This window comes from Molothrus ater, chromosome 9, assembly GCF_012460135.2.
Source record: "Molothrus ater isolate BHLD 08-10-18 breed brown headed cowbird chromosome 9, BPBGC_Mater_1.1, whole genome shotgun sequence".
Lineage (NCBI taxonomy): Eukaryota > Metazoa > Chordata > Aves > Passeriformes > Icteridae > Molothrus > Molothrus ater.
The window spans coordinates 14,831,479-14,852,165 of NC_050486.2; the positions used below are offsets into that span (position 1 = coordinate 14,831,479).

A 20,687-nucleotide genomic window follows, 5' to 3' on the forward strand; every position below is an offset into this window, starting at 1 on the left:
AGGTTGCTCTCATTAGTCACCAGATGAGATAAACTCTTCATTGCATAGTAGTGCCCCTTGTATAACCAATGCTCCTTGGACACTGATTTTTGAGCAAAAGATGGCTGCATATATAGTTCCAAATGAAAGTCAGTAAGGATCAAGCATGTGACAGCTACTTGCAATTCTGAAAAATTGCCTTGAGATATTTTTAATCATTTTGAGTAAGAAAAGCTGAAAAAACCCCCAAAACAATCAACAAAATCCATCTATGCCAGAAATCTTACCCCTGCCCCCCCAGTCTAGTGTATGCATTTTATAGTCTTATTATTACTGAATATTTTGGTACCTTCATCTCTAGTATTGATACTGCCTGAAGTGGGACTCCAACACTTGTGTTGGTTTGAAAATCATTAGAACTAGTATCAGCACTTTGAAGCACACCCATGAGTATGCAAAGAACTGAAGTATATATTTGCAATTTAAATAGGTAACATTTTACTGCAAGAGACTCAGAAGACTTGTTTCCTTAGATAAGCACAGATTGCTGAAGTTTACATGTGTGTTTTTGTGCATGCTCTTTGATGAATTCTTGTATGGCTGGTCATGAAAGTAAGTATGGTTCTCTCTCTTTGCCTCCTGAAACTGATTTTATGAAATCCGTGATTTTTTTTCTCTGTCATCTTTAATTTACTCAATTTTAGGAATACAGTAAAAGCAATAGTGTGGGTAGGGTGGTTTGACAAGTTCCAATTCTGATTTATTAAAAATAAAATGGTTTTGAAACCTGGTTTAGAGTTTTTTGCTCTAAGCAGGCATTAAATTTTTATACAGTTTTTTCCCCTTTTGGCCTCAATACACAGCTCTCATGTAAACCAAGCAGAATGCTTCCTGTTGTTTTCTGATAAAAAGTGCACTTCCATTCATTGTTTCCATGCAATTTCCTATCTTTCTGTGGTCAAGAGGGGTAAATCTGAGACAATTTATAGGCTACCTCTAGGGAAAATAGACTTTTATAACATGAAGTTTAAATGTTTTTGGGAATAATGAACAAGGAATGTTAGAAATAGTTGGTGTCTGTTCATTTCTTCCCCTTTGCAATATCACTTTACTGAAGACAAATTTATCCATTAACAGTGATGAAAATTGAATGCTAAATGTGCTTCTTCTGTTAAGGTTAAGGCACAATATTTCTTCGTATTTTTAGGTATTGCTTGTTATATGAAATAATTTTCCTATCTTTTACAGTCTTGTGAAAAGTTTGTGATTTGAGTCAGGCATTTCTGAAATGCAGCCATGCCTGGGGGGAAGGGAAGGCCTCAGTCTAACACTGACCACTGTTTAAAAAAGTATGGGTGCTTCATGGGACAGAAGATTGGTGCAAGAGAATCATCTGCAATTGATTTTTAGACTAATTGCTTGAAACTTGGTGTTTTTTCTACTACTTGAGGATAACAAAGGGAAAAACTCAACAATCCTTTTTGAAACATTGGTGAACCACTTTGTTTTCAGTTCTTTGACATGGAAACCAGAAATTGTACTTTCTGGATGTGTTTAAATGAAAGTCAATGCATACATGCTGTTCTGTTTATGAGTGTTAAAAAGATGCTCTTATGTTAGTGGAAATGTTTTCCAAATATTGGCTTGGGAGAAGGAATGGGAAGAGAGAGTAAGAGCATATGTGGATGAGTTTGCACATTCAGGCATGGAAAAATACTAGGAAGAGTTCCTGTAAGCAGTGTTTTGCTGCAAACCTCAAGAGAAGGTAGGGCTCTGACAGTACTGGTCAGAACCAAGTACAGCAGAGGTTACATGAAATGTAGCTCTGTGGTAGAGTACATCTGCTTTTGAAAGACTTCTTTGTTTTCCAGGTGCAGATGTTTGTTTTCTAAGATTATGCCTCATGGGTAGCAATGTCTTGAGACTGTGCTCAGCGGATGTTAAACCAAACAGGTTTTTCATTCATTGCCTTTTCTGTTTAGTTAGCTTAATATGTGTATAAACAAGACACCTAGAGTTTCTTTTGTTAAACAAGATGCTGAACTGATTGACATTGCCCATCTTTGCCTTGCTTGCTTAGGTATTGAAATAGAGTTCTGCTGTATAACAAAGGAGTATGACTTTATAATTTGCAATTTTTCATTAAATGGATGGTTTAGGTTTAATTCATATTTTTAAGTAGCAGCACATTACTACAGCAATTGAGTTTCATTTGAGAGTTAACCTTTCCAATTAACTTGTATCAGTGTTATGTCCTGATAAAAAGATCAATATAAGCTTATTTTTCAAAAAGGGAAAGAAAGAATTTCTGATTTAAAAATTTAATTTGAATTTTTTTCTACATGGAAAAAAACTGTGAGGTCCATGCAGGTGACACTCAAAATTAGATCATCTTCGCTAAACAGAGATAAACATTGTGCTTCTACCAGTGGCTGGGAGCCATGGGAGTGGATGTTTTGCAACACATCCACCAGAGAGGCATAAAAAATTCTTTTGCTTAGAAAAAGAAGCCAGCATCAGGAGTTTGTACCAAGCAAAACAGCAACCTAAAAAGGTATGGGACATGTCATCTGAATGATTCCCAGTGGGCCAGCAGATGATGTTAGATAGACTTTACTATGTATAACAGAAATGTCTGGAGAAACTGCAGAAAATAGAGGATCAAAAGACATGGGAGATGAAGTGTAATCTAATGTGTTGAAATGTCTGAATAGTTTGGTCCATACATGGAATAAGTCTGGGCAGAGTTGATAATAGTGGAATAGGAATTAATTGGAGGATAATGGTTGGGGATAGACAGCACATGGAGCAGGGGTCTAATTGCGCGTAGCATTAGCACCAGATGTCAGTGTCAAGGTGAAGAATGTAGGTTAATGCATAGTTCCAGAGAATTTTTTTTGTTCTTGAAGAAAGGGGAAGGGTGCAGGGACGGTGTTGTGGAGTTGCTGGAGGTTAGTGAGCTCGATGCACTGGAATAGGAAACCTCTGCTGAGTTTCTGCAAAAGCGCATGTTTTTAGTTAGTACAACTTGTATGTTTTAACTCCTACAACCAAATCTTGCCACCTGTACTGGATATTTCTTCAGGATATATTTTTTCTCAGTAGAAGTTTTATAGCTCATTGAATTCAAATAGGTACCTGTGGAGTCTGCTGTCTTGAGTGTTTTGGTTGGTTGGATTGGTGTGTTTTTTCAAAATAGCCCAAATTAGTCCATGTTTGTGAATCTTCTCCCTGCAATTTTAAACCTCTCACCCTTGCTCCAATGGCAATTCAGAAAAGTAGCTTCACTGTGAAAAATATGCACTAGATGTGACAGTAAAAGAACTCCCTGAAAATTAAGGATCTGAAGGGAAATGTGTAGATTTATACAAATATAAAATGCTTTAGACAGTCATCTTCTTAGTCCTCCTGGCCAGTATGAAGGTCTGATATTCTGTACCCTGCATCTTTCTTATGGCAATCCCACTTGCTCAGAGAGGAAAATGATGGAATCCAGGAGTGGTCTTGGACAACCCAGCTCCTTGTGGTTGCTGATCATTGTGGAGGTGCCTCTCCTATTAGTGAACAGAAACACTGAGGTTTCCTCTACACCCTTGTCTCTCGACACAAAGCTGTGTAATATTTCCTACCACCTGATCTTCTCTTTCACATCTCTCAAGGCTGCTTGCCAGAATGAACTGGTCCTCAGCATTGGTGTCTTGTTCAAGTGCTTGCTTGTGAGTGTGAAACTGTTTTTTTCATGGTTATCTTTAATAAAAGCTGCTTTTCATATTAATAGTGGAGATTGTCCATTATCCTCTACATTGAAATTACTAGGAATTTGGCTTTCCAGGTGGTCTTCTGTGAAGTGGTGTGCAGAAAGGAATTTAGTATTTACTGTTAGACAGCCACCCATACTGAATAAGTAGTAGTGACTAACATTTTCTCTGGTAGTGATAGTTGTCACTTCCCTCTGTAAATTCTTATTTGCCTCAACTCTTGTGTATATTTTTTGGTATAAATGCTTCCCTCAGTGAAAAACCCTTTATGAGAAGAAGGTTGTGTAGGTGGTAACAATTGCTCCATGTAGAACAGTGGTCCTTTGCCCATGCACTTTCAACTTGAGAAATGAGTGGTGAATATCAAGGGAAGAAGCTATTGCTGAGTCTTGCTCAAGTGCTCTGTGAAGCTTTTTAGTTCAAGATTGAAATTATTTCCCCTCTCTGTTGTCATTCAAATGTAGGTTTGTTCCAGCCATCGTTGTCACTGCGAGATTTAAGAGAACACCCTTAAAATGAACCTTCTCTTTTGTGAAGGTCTGTCATTTGGACACACTGAAATCTCTACTTGAGTTAGCCTGCTCCACATATTCATGTGCCTTTCAGCATAAAGTGATGAACTCTGGGTTTATAGATAATGACTAGATTATTGTCATTCTCTCATTCAAAAATCAATTACAATAAAGCTGTCCTTCTTCTGAGGATTGTTCTCTCCCCTTGGTGTGGCTTGTACCCTCTGCTAGGGCATATGGGAACCATGCTAATGTGCTGTGGAGCCCCCAGCACAGATTCACGCAATTTGCAGGAGCTGCTCATGCTTTTCAGCTGACAGCACTGCAGAAATCACCATGGAAATACAACAGAAACTACATTACCCTTTACTATTTGAGTAAAATCAATCACAGTTATGTGTTGGTCTTGGGTTGTTGTGTTATCCCCCTTAGTCTTACTCCCATTTCTGCTACCTTCTTACAGCAGAACACATGTTACTCATTAGTAGCATGTAGATATGGGAAACAAGAATGTTGAAATTGGATTGAATATGTTCCAGATGGACACAGCTACACAGTATCAAACAAGGTTGGGTCTGCACTGATTTCCTTTAAAATATTAATTGGAAGTGAAAAATAATTCCATACTCAACAATTCTCTAGAATTTTGAATTCACTAAACATTTGAAATAAGTATTATATTGGAAAACATATACCTAATAATTGGTTCTTAGAAATAAAACTGCCTAACCTGCTTTCCATCCTCTAAAGGCATTAAGCAACTAAAATTTGATTGGGGTAGGAGCCAGGATTCACTAACAAGATTAAGTGGTTACATGCTCCAAAGTTAAACAAAACCCAAGGATGGCTGTGTGTGCGCACTTAAATTCTCAGCAGAGAAGGCACTAAAGGCTTGTGACAGCACTAGGATGGATAAACTGGAAGATATCTTTGACCCTTTGTGCTTTGACTGGAATGGAGATGCGGGAGAATATCTGTACATATTTAGAGCTGATAAGGCAATCTTGATGTGTTAATTGGACATTGATAATGAATTTTGGCAGGATGTTGGTGCTGCTGATACAGGTGAGGAACAGGGTGTGAGACTGGAGTGGGAAACTGGCAAAGCCTCATGCTGGGGTTTGTGGAGGGCAGAGGGACAGTAAAGGCCAGGTAGATGAGGCTGTGCTTTCCTGTTGGCTTTTCAAGTAGGTGGTGTGGAGGTGATAAACAATCAGATTAGTAGTATCCTAGGGAGAACCTTTGTTTTGGTTTTTTTTCAGAGTGGTAAATGTGCGTTTTGTAGGATTTAAACTACATAGAGGAAGTAGCTGGCTTTCTAGTCAGGGAAAAGTGGCAGGAAGGAAGAAAGATGAAGGATCTGCGAGAGAGTCAAAAGTTGCTAATTTGGGTAGAAGAGAGCTCTTGTTGCTCCCACTGGAGTGACAGTGCCTTGTAGCAGCATCCACCTTTGAGTGGGGCACATCTGCAGGAAGGGCTGGAAAGAAATGCAGTTTATGAATGTTGAGTCAATAGCTCCAGCATTGCTGTGGTGCATGCTAAAGTAGAGCATAAATGCAGAAAAGGTGGCAGAAGGAGCTGCCTTGTGCCATTTACAGGCTGAGTATTCAGTGGACTTTGTGATCTAGAAATAATTTTTCCTTTCGCTTGGTGCTACCTCCAGGCATGCCAGTGTATGTGGGCATGGCACTACACCCAGGTTAGTGGTTGGGCAGATATGCCAGTAGCAGTACATGAGAATTGTGGTTTGATATTGCCAGTGTAAGAGAAACGGTGATTGTGAGAGTCTTGAATTGCTGGGAAGGGCAGTATGGGCCCAGAACACACCTACTGAGGCACCTGTGTGAAACTTGGCAAAAATGAGACAGCTGGAGCAACCTCTCAGTTTTTTACCCCCACAGCATGCCTTGCACATGGGCAGTCTCGCAGCACGTGTGGTCTGATTGCAGTGGAGCATCCTCCAGGCTAGTCCAGTCGTTGGTTCAGATTCCAGGGCTATATCCCTTTCTCTTACAAGGCTGGTCTTGTCTGAAAGCAGTTCTATCAAATGCAGTAATTCCCCCAAAACACTGGACTTGAGTGGCTTACAGCAGCCTTGTGCACCCCGTCCCTCCAAACAGATGTGACAGAGGGGACATGCCCCAGGCTGCTAGGGTGTGCAGGCAGATGCTCTGAGCTGCGCTGCTCAGAGTGGCCCTACCCCAGTAAGCCCTGCTCAGGAGTGGCACAGCACGTGGGCTTGCTGCCAGTGAGGTGAGGGAATTTCTGCTGGAGATCTGGCCCCTGTCCAGCCAGGGTGGAGTGCAGGCAGAGCAGGCATGCCTCATTCTGCCTGTCTCTGTGCAGATAAGCTCAGCTGCACACAGTTATCCAGGATGTGAACTTCTGCTCCCTCTGGGACTGTTTCCATCTTGCATGTTGAGCAGAACAGAGGGATTTCTTAATGTGCATTTGAGGTGCCAGCAGAGGAGGCAGTTACAGCCTGAACAAAACAGTCACAATCATCTTCCCCTTGTAGGATGTGAGGGGAAAATCCAGATGTCTTTTATCTAATGTATTAAATTTGTTCAGAGTAAGTACCAGATCAAGGCTGGAGGGGAGGATTGGTAGATGTCCTGCATGGGGATAGGTGTTCACAAGGAAATCACAAGGGAGGTATTTGCTTTTTCTCCTGAACCTTTGCTAAGTGCACATTTTTGTCAGCAACTCCATTTTTGGTTTTGTTCAGTCTTATGCCTTGTTCTTTGTGGGTGAGTGCGTGTTATGATTGAAACATCTTAACCATCAATTCCATTCTGGGTGATGAGAAACAATTCAATGAACAAGTGCTCCTTTCCTTCCCAGTCCAAGAAATGCTTGTGGAGCTTAGAGAAGCGTTTTGTGCAGGTTGTGTAACAAGGCGTGCTGTAGGACTTACGCATCAGCGGCCAGGCTAATTTAGCAGTAGATTCTCTGATCTGCTCTTGTACATCAGGAAAATGCAGCTTCTCTACTGGTGTTGTTATTGTTACAAATCCTCAATATTTCTTCAGCTGCTACAAAGGGCAACTTTTTAATTAATTTTTTTCTTAAACTGAATCATATCACTGTTTAGACCAGTCACATTTTGTATGTGTATTCTTTAAAAGGAGCTAAATAAAAACTAGAAAACCTCAAGTCAGTGCGGCTTGGTCAGTGCTACTGCTAAGCTCCTCATTTAAGGAGAAGAAAGTTTGTTTATCCTCTGTACCCCAAGCACATGCCTGCGTAATTTATGCCTTGAGCATTTCCTTTACAAATATTCCTGCTCTGTGGGAGCTCATAGGATATGCACTATGCACTGGTGGGTTTCAGGAACGGCCTCTTTGTGGCCTGAGGCACTGCAGAAATCTCCCTGTGCTCAAGGGCTTTGCTTTTTCTAGATAGTCCGGTATAAGACAGACTCTGACTTGGAAGTAAATGGCCAACTGCAAGCTGTATTTTGAAAGAACCATGGTTTTAACCAGCCAAGTGTAGGTCAGTGCTAATACAATTAAACGTAAGTGTACACCAGTGTCAGATGATCTCTAGTGTGACAATAGCTGGCTTTAGACTTGACAAAACCAGCTAGAGCTGTTCCATTTAATCAGTTGAGATTTTCTTTATTTTGAACTTCCTTCAAAGGAAGCATTTTACTTCAATTGCAGATGTGCTCAATTCAGAAAAAAACGTATGCTTCTGCCTTGTATTTCTTTTATGCCTGGCAGCCTCTGAACTGACTGGTTCATGTGAGTCTAATTCTTATCTGAGTGACTTTGGTGCAAATTAGGGGTTAAATCAATTACGTTCTCCTCGACCTTCTGAATCAAAAACATACATGTATCTGTTTCTGTCAGGGGTGGGCTTGAGCCGTTTTGGAAAAGCAGGGCTGCTTTTCATAAATATTTGTCTTGATTTAGTTTCCTGGGATATAGTTTAAATGTAAACTGCTCTGTATGCTTTGCTTTTGTGCTATCTGGCTCTATCACATCACACGGTCTCACGTACTATATAAGAGTATGGCACTACATCATGCTGTGGTGATTATTTGAAAGGGCGTACGCTCTGTTTTGGACTAGATAAAACTGTTATCAGTGCAGATAATTGCTGTCAGACACAAAATAGACTCAGTAAACAAACATTTCATTTTATCATGTGACAGATGCCTGCTGTTTTGTACAATGTATTTGAATGATGTTCACTATAAATCAGCACTGCTTCAAAAGCAACAAATCCAGCTCGCCCAAATCCTTCCTGACATAATTACCTTTCTGGTAGATAGAAAGTTTTCATTGTTATATACACATGATGGCATTTACAGTTGCAGATAAGTGTTTGACATAAACATCTAAGACAAACCAATTCCCCTGACCACTATCAGGAGTGGTGGTGGGGGTTTTTTTGTTTGTTTTTTTTGGGAGGTTTTTTGCGGTTGTTGGTTGGTTTTGGTTGAGGTTTTTTGGTTGTTTTGTTTATTTTTGGTTTTGTTTAATGGGGTTTTTAGACATTTCCCCCCCTCCCTGGTAAAGAAAAGAATACCTTAAGTTTTGGAATTCATACTTGAAAATGTAGACTTTCAGAGAGAAATGAACCAATGAGTTAGCATATTCAGGACAACTTAGAAGTGCAATGGGAATAAAAGTCTTAATTTTGTGGAGAATGAGTACAAAGCTTCTGCTTGTGCTTCTGTGGATTTTCTGAACAAAAGGATCATCATTATTTGACAAGTATAAACAATGCATTGCTTTTTTTTCTCCCAGTGATGTGTGTCTGTCTCTTTCTCTGCAGGTCCTGTGCCTCAGAGGGAATGTGTCTTGTCGCCTGTTAACAATTCGCACCCAGTCCATGCCTTGTTGGAAAGCTTTACAGTCCTGTCTGGCTGTGCAAGCCGGGGCACGACGAGCCTGCCCCAAGAGGTGCACGTCCTCAATCTCAGAAACCCCAAGGAGGGTCTTGGCCATCATGAAAGAGAGGTAAAGGGGAAATTACTTTTTCTCCAGATCCCTGGTGATAAGTATGTCTGCAAATGGGATTATTATATGTTAATTTGCTGCATAAAGTTATTTCTGAATTGTCACCAAAGTACCACAAAGAACCATGTGCAATTTGCATGGAGACTGTCCACCTACACTTTACATGTCATGTGAATAAACTGCTTCCATACCTAGCCACCCTCTTCATTATCTTTCACAACCACAAAGTATACTTAAAAAAGGTAGGGGGTGGGCAAAGGAAATAAGAAACAGATTTAGATCTCCCACAGGCCTTTGCAGAATTGGCTGTCTTCAAAAGCAGATCGTTTACCTAAATGTGTTGTAAATTAACATGAATACCTTTGGATCCCTGCCATGACCACTATAAACAAATACTGAAGTTTAGATTCTTATACAGCCTTAATGCTTCACTGAGGGGGGACTGCTGTACAGAAAGCAAGTGTTGCTGACTATGGTAGTCTAATTACTTATGTGTGCTGCACTTGGAGGGACTGGCAAAAACTTCAGCTGTTCTGAAAGCAACAATAGAATAAAATTTTTGATGTGAAGTTGTGCCATACTGTTGTTTACTCTCAAAATACATAAAAACAGAGTGCCAAAGTGCAAAGAAAACATTGCATGCCATGACAGCTGAGCCTTTTAGTTCATACTCTTATAGTATTACACACACAAATCCTTAGTACTGTGTCCTGTGTGAGTGCCATGTGGGTACACAATTAGAGAATTTGTAAAGAGAGAACAAAGATGATGATCTAACAGGGAGAAACTCAGGAAAAGAGGGTCTAAATCTGTGCTGAAAGAACTTTCAAGTGGAGTCTTTCTTAGTGATTAAAATAAAGGCAGATTCCCTTGGCCAGAATCAGTCTTTCCACTGACTTCAGTATCAGCCTTGTTGGGTTTGTGGTGACTTCAGCTCAATGTGTATTGTATGCATCCATGAAACTTCAGCTGTTGTGTTCATTTTCAGTATATATATGGTTTTAAATGTCTAGTTTTTGAGGAGAAAAATTAATTACAGTTTTTTAGTAGATACCTCATTGGCTTCCATTGATCAAAATTATCAGATCTTCTACTGTCGTGAGATGAATAGTAAAGTTATGCTTTTTTGGTGGGACTGTGAATGAGGAACAGATATTTTTATATTTGGGAGGGGATGATGGTAGTGTGGGGATTTGTTTTGGGATTTTTTTTTCCTTTTGGTGTTCTTTAAACCTTTCTTAGTATACCAAGCACTGGATTATCAGCCTGATAAGTGCACTGTGAATGACTCAAAGTGTAGGTATGATCAGTTCTCTGGACATGAAGACCAAATTGTTGGGCTTTTTGGGTTTTGTGGGTTGTTTGCTTGGGGAGGGTGGTTGGGGTTGGTTGTTTTGGGTTTTTTGAGCATAGTTTCCGATGAGAACTAAATAGCTGTATGTGATTCTGCTGTAGATTTTTCAGTGCTTCTCTCATCTCCCAGGAAACTTTAAATCCATTGCTAAGTCAAAGGCAAATTTGGTATGAGTAGACCTCACAGGGTAATCACAAGTTTTATTGAAAGTGGGCAGAAGAGTGCCCGCACTGTGGGGCTGTGGTACTGGGGGAACTTGTAACTTCTTGGTTACTAAAGGGTGCCCAGGGCTGGGATGAAATGGGCTGCAGCTGGAGCTTGTACCTCCCGAGAGAGCAGCATGACTCAAGTGCATTTGCATAAGCCCAAATTTCCCTCTGGGCTGTGACTCGGAGATTTGCACAGCATGAGCCAGCCACGCGTGCACGGGGATGAGGGCTGTGCCCTGCTGCCTGCTCAGAGTTACACAGTGCTACAATTAAACACTTGGCTTTGAGTAAAAATACTTGCTGTCCAGCAGAAAGAGGCTGCTTGAGCCTTGTCTAATGTGCTAATGCTAAGAAAGCAGTTTGCCCCAAGCTGTCCTGTCTGTGTGCTTTGGGGTGTACTGAAGTGTAGGGCACTGAATAGATCTCAGCATTTGAAACCTGTGGCCTCCTTCTCCCATTTCCTGAGCAATTTCCAGTCACGGCCCTTGGAGATGGCTGCTCTAAAAATGCACAGGAAGCTGGAGCAAGGTTTGCTGGCAACAGTGTTGAGCAAAAGAGTGTAAACAACTTGGAAGGATCAGATTTTACTTATAGGATCAGACTCAGAGAACAAAGCAGAGCAAATGTTATCTTTTCCATTATTGTAGAAACCAACTCCAAGTGGCCCTTTGTCTAAAAGTAGAATGTACCCATCACCTTAAGTTACATGAGCTTGATTTACCAGCTGAGATAGTTCCTGTGCCTGCAAATGCTGATAGCAAAGGTAGAGATCTGTTTGTCATGTAGTATTTCCAGTAGATTCCAGAATAAAACCAGTAGTTTTGTTTGACAGTACATTACTTAGATTTAGCAACATCGAAAGCATGTTTAAATAAATCATGTACTTGTTCAGAGGTTGGCTGAAGTTTTAATGATTTGGAATGCAAGTTCTGAAAATCTTTAAGTGAAGGCTTGCTTTGAGGGAGGAGGTTGGGTTGTTTTGTTTTTAACCTGCACTGTGCTAGAATGCTGCTAAATTACACATTCCTTACTTGCTGGGAGGAGTGTAAACTTCCCCTAGCAAATCCCTTGGAGAGTTCATGCATTAAACATGCTTGTGCAGTTATCATGGTTCTCATAAAGATGCAACATATGTGTATGCATTAATTTAACTCTCTTTGACACTCATGTAGAATATACAGAGAACAAGCGTTTGCAAATTTAAGGGGTGGTTGATGAGGAGGAGGGCGTGTGGCAGGGGTGATGCAGGCAGGCTTTTCACTAAGGGTTAGTAAGATTTGAGTGCTTTTTCCTTCCCTATAAACTGGGAAAAAGAAGACAAAAGACAGACTGGAAATGTATAGGAGTGTGTATTCTGAACAGTCTTTGCGAAACTGAATCAGTAGTTTACCACTTCTGTGTTACGGCAGAAATCTGGTAAATATAAGCTCATATCATGAAGTATTGTTATCACATTTATGATCTTCAAGGAATTTGTTTGTATTTTAATTCATTAATCCCATGGGGATGAAATCTTGTATGTTGAGACTGGGAATGTCTTCTTTCTTCAAGTAAGAACCCCCACAGTTCCAATCTCTTTCAAATATTTCTTAGAAATGTCTTTTATCACAATTCATATTTGGCCATGCTTTATCATAGGAAATAGAATACGGGTGCATGTAATAGCCTCAAGTGTTTATATTGAACTTGGCAAGAAAAATGCAAGCCTTTTTTGTTTGTTTTATTTGATCAAATATTCCTGGGGAAGTGAGTGCGTGTGTGCATTTCTGTACTGATCTGGGTCTCAGCTGAATGCCAGGAACTACTGAACTCTTACAATAACTTTCTCTTTGGCTTTGGGTATCTTCACTGCTTCAGTTTCTCAGTTTTTAGAAAGGAGATAGTTGCTTCCTCATGGAGCTGTTTGTTCTGAGGAAGAGTTATTGTTTGCACAGTCACTTGGAAACTCTAGAAATTTGCACCAGAAAAATGTGTATAGAAGAGCATAAGATTATTTTAAAATGAAAGTCACTCTTCAAGTATATTATCAAGTCCTAAATAAATGGAGGATTCTTTTCTTACGCCTGTTGGTTGAATTTCCCTGAGCTGCTTCAGGCACACAGTTACAATTGAAATAGTTAACAGGAGAGAGGAGGGGCATGTTAAGTTAATCTCATGTGAATACTTAGGATTGAATACATATGAATACATGGAATCAGAGTTCCTGGCAGTGGGTTCACTATTGTTTTCATTGACATCCTCATCCTCAAAAACTTTAAGATGTTATGCCTGATACAGATGTTTAACATGTGTTATATGAAATGAAGGCAGGAAAACTAAGGACTTGTCTTTATTTTTATAATTTTGAGTAACGCCACTGAGGCTGTAACAATTTGACGGACCTTTTTCCTCTCTGTTTAATCAGTGCTACTCAGCAAAAAGTTAATAATAACAACTTTAAAATTTCCTTTAAGAGTAAACATGATATTAAAATGGCTGTTAGCTCCTGGAATAGGCTAATTGTAATAGGCTGATCCTGAATTCAGGATAATTTTTCTGTGTCACAGTGATTTTGGTTTCTACAATTTTGAAGATCTAGGTGGTGAAGGTGGTGAAAACCTAGCTCATGTTGCCTATTATGCTGCATATTTACTGTATTTCCCAGTGTGTTTGTTTTAACTGTTTTCAGAAGTTTAATACTACAACAGCTATACCCAAGGCTATGTAAGGGAAAAATGTTTTGTTTCATGCTCAGGCATCCAGAGATCCAGGAACAGCCTTAAGATTCAGCTCAGATAAAGGGGCCACTTTCTGGGCATATTTAAAACATGCTGACCTGCAGCACCAGAGTCAGGGTCAGAGGGAGCCTGGAGGTCATGTGCTGACCACAGGCAGGAAGGGAATTCAAGGTTTGTTACTTGACAGCTGGAGTTAGTGAGGATTTTGTTACCTATTCATTTGTTTGAATAGGTATACGGTGCTGCACGTGGGTATATTTAGTATTTCTGGTAGGTCAAAGGCCTTTGCTTTGAAGAAAAGTAGTTGCTGCTTTATAAAAAGAAGCTTTGAGAGATAAAACAAAGCACTGTGCCTCTGCCAAGGTACAGACAAATTCTGAACTTAGCCAACAGTGTTTTTCTTTTCTTGCCTCTTGACTTTCTGACCACCTTAGCTTGGCAGCAGTAGTAGATCTCTAGCTATAGCAGCAGACCTGCATGTTTCAATGCCTGTTCAGGGGTTTTGAACCTTCAGCCTCCTCAGCTGGCCAGCTCTCCTGTTATACTGAGCCCATCAAGGTCAATTTGATCACTTCACCCATTACTTTTTGTTCCATGATGATGTGTGGTTCATGAAGTTGTGCAGAGGCAACATAATCATCCTGGGTATACAGAATAACAATGGAAAAGGAGTTTGGCCACCTGCAAGTCCTGTCAAATTTGAGGTTGACTACTGCTTTTTATTGTAATTATTTTGCATGGTGTTTTGTGAGGGAAGGGTGCCACATAGGAGGGTTGAGAATGGGAAGTCCAGATGAATTACTGCTTCCACCAGTGCTCTGTGCCAGTGAGGTCTCAGAATCAAGCTGTGAGTGGTGCTGTGGCAAATGTACTCCAGGAATACCCTGTATTTGTTGTTGCTTGGAAAGCAGGAGTTCCTCATCACATGCATCTTTGATCCTGGGTAATTTCCAAAGCTTGCCCACAGCCTGTGGTGGCTCCACTGGCTCACCAGAATGGTTTCACAGGCTGCTGTTTTACTCCCTTTATTGCACAGCCATGCCCAAGAGCCCAGCTGGAGTACTGGACTGAATCAGAAGAGAAAGTACATGATAGACCTTATAAAGCCTTAAAAATAGTGCAAGCATGTGCCACAGAAATCGTAGTCATTCAGTGTCTGTCTCAGATAACTCCATGTCTGCTGAAAGCTGCAACTCCCATGCAGCTGATACATTAAAATGACATGAATGTCTTAATTGCCTTCATGATGAACATGGCATTTACCATATTTTAAGAAAGTGGAGTTTGCTTGTTGTTTGAAAGCCTTTACAATGCTCTTTCTCCTCTTTGTTAGCACTTTGAGGCATCTGTGCTTGCATAAAATTCCACCTTTTTTAATGTGGCTTTTTCATCTTGTTTGTCTGGACTGCAGTCTTTGCATGTTGTTTTTAGCCAGCTCAGGATTTGCTGGTCACTGGATTTGGCAGTCCTTTCGTGTTCTGCCCACCAGAACTGCCAGAGGAAGTCCTGTGTTGGCCAGAGGAGTCTGTTTGTACAGAGCCTTATGTCCTGCAGGAGCGTGGCTTGACGCGTGTCTGCCCTTAAAGAGGCAGCAGTGACATCTCATGACTTGGAAAGTGCTGTGCAAAGCCTCGCTATTTTCTGTTTTTAGAAATGGGGCTGTTTGCTGTGTGCAGAAAGTGAGCCCTGTTCTCAGTTGAGGGAGCTGTGTGGAGCGGTGGCTGAAGCCCTGCCAGGGCCTACCACAGAATGCTAGCAGCTTCAGAAGGAAAAACGTCAGTGTGAGTTTTCTGGCTGCTCACAGTTCTGGGTTTTGCTGACTGCTGCTTAAAATGTCATGTTGGAAGCTGTAAACTGGACCCTTGTTTTCCTCTGAGGCAAGATGCAGCAGTACTGATGTGCTCTTGCAGGGCTGTAGAGAGCAAGAAGGCTGCTGCTGCTGCTGTTTACTGGATGGGCTCTTCCTGTCTCTCTGTGGCTTGGATGTGTAGGCACACTGTGCACGTGGGCTCACACGTTTCTTTCAGGCAGATGTGTGTTGATTTTTGATCATAGACTGTGATTTGTGTTCATGGTCTCCAGTTTCCTCAAAGCTTCTGACATGTCTTCTTTATAAATTTCTGCTTTGTCTGTAATTACTTCCTCCGAGAAAAGATAATTAAGGAAGTGATGACATTTCCAGGAGTACATCTGTATCCCAAACTCCATGGTTAGGTTCCAGTCTAGCTTTGGGCTCATGCATGTAAGTGTGAGATATTGGAGCACCATTTGTCAGGAGTGGCCGTATTTATGTTGTTCTCTAGAGCATCTGTTTGAACCAAAAGCTGGAATTAATGAAGTCGTTCTTCTTCAGCCTCCCAGTGCAGGAGAAAATTTCCAACATAAATTGTGTGGAGCTTGTCATGCCTGACAACTGTGCTCCTGAATCAGCTGAAAAAGTAAAACCATGCTGTGGCAAGATAGAAGAACAACAAATATTTTAATTGGTTGGGTGTTTTTATGTCGATCTTGCTTTTGATAACACTCAAATTTGTGTTTCTCAAGAAGAGTCTCTTATTTTTCCTGTGAAACATAAGCAGAGTACTTATACAGAGTACTTATTTAGTGGCAAACACTAAACTACTTTAGTGATACATTAGTGCAGCTCTGTAGTTTCTGCTGGGGGGCTAGCATCTATCTAACTTGTTGAAAATACAGGCAGTGGAAACTTGTGTTTACCTGAAATAGCCTGTGCAGATTAGTTTAGAAGGCCCCAAATGCATTTAAGGAAGACAGTCCTGGCAGATATTTATCATATGTCTTTTATCTCTCAGTTTAAGAAGCTTTTCCTTTGGGACAGGAGCTGCTTTTTAGTAGGTACTCATATATCCTCTGACATAGTTAACTGCCTCAACATCCATTTTTTCTCTTCAGGGCACTGGATATACCCTGTTACACAGCTACTTAGTAATAGTGTAGGGCAGGGGTGGGAGAAGGGAAGGCAAATTAAAATTTGCAGCTCAGGCGATGCACTGAAGGAGAACTTAGATCTGCAATATATGTACAAATAAATGTGGACTAGAAAATTACCTGGAAATTTGTTTCATTTCTGCATGAGTCTTCTGCCTTAAAGTAAAACTTAGTGTGATGATAGCATTTTTTGAATAGGCCACTAGCAACAGTAGGGGAGATGTTGTACTTGTGGTGTATAGGGACAGATCCTCTGCCCTTAAACAGATCTAAAGCCAACAAGGAATTTTCCCACAAAATGTAGAAAAGGAAGACCATCCCCTCAGGATTCATTATATGCCATGTGAATGGTATTGACATCTACTGATTTATGCAAAGCTGAGCGAAGCACTGTGTTTTGGGAAGCCTGCCTGATCTGCAGAAGGGCAGATGGCAAAAATGGTTTCCCTTAATCTTTGGGAGCCTGAGCATCTCAATCAGGTCACAGACAGAATGGGCAAAGGGGTCCCAGCTTTGCACTGATGGGCATCAGTTTTCCATTGACCAAAGCATGGGGCTGGTCACTGTGGGCAGCCCTTGCTCTGGTGACCACAGTGGGGATTGTCGTGTGAAAGTTACATTTGGTTGGCAAAGATGAGCAGAATTGCATGTGCAGAGACTTTCTTTGCTGCAGACAGAAGTTTTTGAAAAATCTTTTTTTTCAGGAAGAAAGAGAATTCTGGTTCTCCAAGCGTGTAATGCAGAATGCATTCAGTGAAAATTGAATTGAAATATGTATACACAGGGGAAGCTGGAAATTGTATAATTCAGGTAAACAAAGCTAACATAGGCAGTGTGTATGATATCTACGTAAAATTTATCAGTAAACTCTTTGGGTTATACTTTCAAGATGATTGTTACAGAACTGTCTCAGTATGACTTATGATAATACAGTTATTGCCCTTTGTGCTCTGTCCTTATACCCTCCTTAAGCCTTCAAGATTTTTTACTCTTATTATTCTTGCAATTTGAAAGTCATACCCCTTTCTATTGCAAATAGGACTTCAATAACTGTCCTGCATATTTGACAGGTTATTTGTGTCAGGAATAGCTTTTGTTACCTAGGTATTTGCATAAACTATTAGCATTTGGCTGCTCCAGCTTAGAATAACAACTTAGGAACATCAGAAATTAATTTGATATGTTTTTGTCAGAAAATAAATGATGTGACTAAGCTGTGGGCAGACAGCTTATGGGGCAACATTTTCATGAAGCTAGAAGAACTATTTTGTAATGTTTCCTTGTGTCAGAATTTTTTTATGCTGTGTGAGCTGTGGTGCTTTCTGAACAGGCACTGCATTTCCAGTAAAACTGTACCAGCATGGTTGCCTGCCCTTCTACTTGTGAGGAGCAAGTATCACTGGTGCAGGAAACCACCAGTTATGAACCAGACACAGGCAACTCTGCTGCCAGGAACAGAGCAGTATGTTTAATGTCATACAGCATACTCATCTGGCACATGATGTCTTTGATAATGTTATAGTACTAAATTTTATTTGTAATTTACTTTTTTTAGTCTGTTGTGTGGAGCAGCTGAATTACAAGCCACATGAGGCAATCTAAATGTGCTGCAATTCCATTCTATTACACAGACCCTCAGCTTGATCATTTAATACTGGGGCAAGAAACACACCAGAGCTTGCGCTGGAGGCAGAACTACAGATAATTTTTGACTATGCTGCAAGCCCTTAGGCTTTTGTTCTAAAGTGCTGTCTCTCATCCAGCTGTTGGATACAAGTATGAAGTCAGTGTATGGGTAGGTCAGTTTTCTAGCTGGTTCTGAAGCCTTGGGTCTTCATTAAAACAATGTGCCTCTCTACAGGGAATTGGTGCCAAACTCCAGGGTGATGCTTCATCCCTACTCAAGGTGAAGGGACTTTGTTTAGTTCTTGTCTTGAACACATGTTTTGGGGCTGTCCTTTAATGGCTGAGGTCAGTTGGTCTGCTCAGCCTAGGGAAGAGGAGACTGAGGGGAGACCTTGCCACATTCTACAACTTCCTCATGAGGGGAAGAGATGGTCAGGCACTGAGCTCTTCTCTGTGGTGACCAGTGACAGGACCCAAGATAGTGGCCTGGGATTGTGTCAGGGGAGGCTTAGGTTGGATGTTAGGAGAAGGTTCTCCACTCAGAGAGTGGCTGGGCACTGGAACCCCCAGGAAGTGGTCACAGCCCTGAGTCTGACAGAGCTCCAGAAGTGTCTGGACAATGCTCTCAGGCACAGGGTGTGACTCCTGGGGGTGCTGCTGTGCAGGGCCAGGAATTGGACTCAATAATCATTGAGGGGCCCTTCCAACTCAGCTGGTTCTGTGATTCTCTGATTTTTCCTCTGAATCATTATTAATGGGAACATCATGCATAATTCAGAACAGTTTGTTAGTGGATATTGGCATGTTCATGTGCTGTAGGACTTGACTTTTAAGCCCTTTGTGTCTAGCACAGCACACCCTGACCTTTAGCCCCTATTGTAGGACAAACGGGGGTGAAGGGAAAAGGAGTTTTCAATCACCTACTTAATGAAGAGAGTGCAGTGGGCCACAGGTCATAGTTGGGCAGTCCTTATCAACTTTTCTGTTTTCTTATCTTCTTTTTTATGGAGCCTAGTTTTCCAGTCTGGGTGGTAGATTGTAACAGTCAAGAGATTGTGCAATATATTCTCTCTTTCATGAAGTAATGTATGGGACCTCATCAGTCTCTGGTTTAATGCCAGTAGCTTCAGTGGAATTATGCCAGAGGTGAATCTTTCCCATGATTTTTAAAACTGGGCTATAACTGCTGTTTAGTCAATCTGTTCTCTAGTACTGTGTGGGCGAGAAGGTCCAGGCAATGCCAATCTATTTGCAATTGTGTACTTAGGGGAAAATAAGCAAAGGGTTGATTTTAAAATAGAGTGTTACATGAGCCTAGGAAATAAACTTCAGTCCCCATGTACCTGGGTAGATACTACCTGGGACTCAGATCCATTCCCTAAGGATTGACTTGTGCCTCATCCTGGAAGTAAGAACAGGTCTTTGCTTCCCTTGTGCCTCGTGCATCGCAGCTCCCTCCCTGCTCTGTTCCACAGGGACAGGTCCCTGCCCCAGCAGCATCCATGAGTGCTGCTCTGGCAGAGAGAAGGTGGCATGGTGTGTCCCTGGCAAGGACTGGGAAGGTGGCACATGGTTGGGTTCTGTGGGAGAAAAAGGAACTCTCTGTGGGTATGAGTACTTGCTTTTAATGCCATTGCAGCTTCCCTGCAGTTAGTGGTTTCTTTGATACTGTTTTGCAGATCTTCCGATTGCTGAGGTGAGTTTTCAAAAATTGGTGCTTGCCCTGTCTGAACAAAGAGTCTGTGTTGGAGAACCTTCCCAGAAGGGAAGCAGTAGGATCTTGTGTGCTTTTAGGAACCTGCTTATACAATCATTTGATTTAAGAATGCAAATATGTAACCCTGAGAGCAAAGTTACATTCAAGCAGTAACACCATGTGAACATATTTTGAGTTTCTTGGAAAAATCAGCGAACTCTCTCTCAGAAACTGTTGGCTCTCAGAAGCTGGGTATTGTGATCTACTATAGCTGGCTTGGTATCAAATCTGTAACACAATATTCAGTGAGCATAGCAAAAATATGAGGGGAAGGAAGAAACAGTATTTGGTTTTGAATCGCAATCCCTGTCTGAAGAGTATGCTTTTTCTTGAGTGTTATTTGGAGAAGAAAAGGATCCTTCCCAAAGTACTTGATAATCACTTCTGAAAAGTGGTGCAGTACCAGATCCCACCAGTTGAGTTGGATTAATGGATTAATTCTTAACTGAATTCTATTATGGCCAATGTACTAACATTATATTTTTTTCTAGTGAATTTCAGTAGAAATTCCAAATCTCCTATACTGATAGACACAAGTGAACTGTAAAAATAAGTTTCTTCATATTAATTTCTTTGACTTGTAATATCAGAATAAACTATGTTCTATAAATATTGTATTAACAAAAGGAGTGAGAGCACTTAGGACAGAGATAGGTGTAAATTTTCCTATTTCAGCTCTAAATTTTGCCTGCTTTGAATGAGTTAATTTAATCTTTGCAGCAGAGTAATGAGTTAAGATGTCATAAATCTGTCTTTACTGCATCACTTATAAGTCAGAAAATATACTTATGTGATCTGAGAGTTAAAATTCTTTTTTTCTTCGTTTTTAGAGAACAGCTGTCCAAGCCTAGACGGTG

At 40.8% G+C, this 20,687-nt stretch overlaps 1 protein-coding gene across 2 annotated transcripts in view; it reads left to right on the forward strand.

The window, feature by feature from the left end:
• Positions 1–20,687, forward strand: part of TGFBR3 (transforming growth factor beta receptor 3) — a 108,440-nt gene that overhangs the window by 34,234 nt on the left and 53,519 nt on the right. For both annotated transcript variants that reach the window (XM_036387750.2, XM_054515746.1), the window contains exon 3: positions 9,035–9,219. In XM_036387750.2, the coding sequence (XP_036243643.1) occupies positions 9,035–9,219 (185 nt within the window). The remainder of the gene's footprint in view (positions 1–9,034; positions 9,220–20,687) is intronic.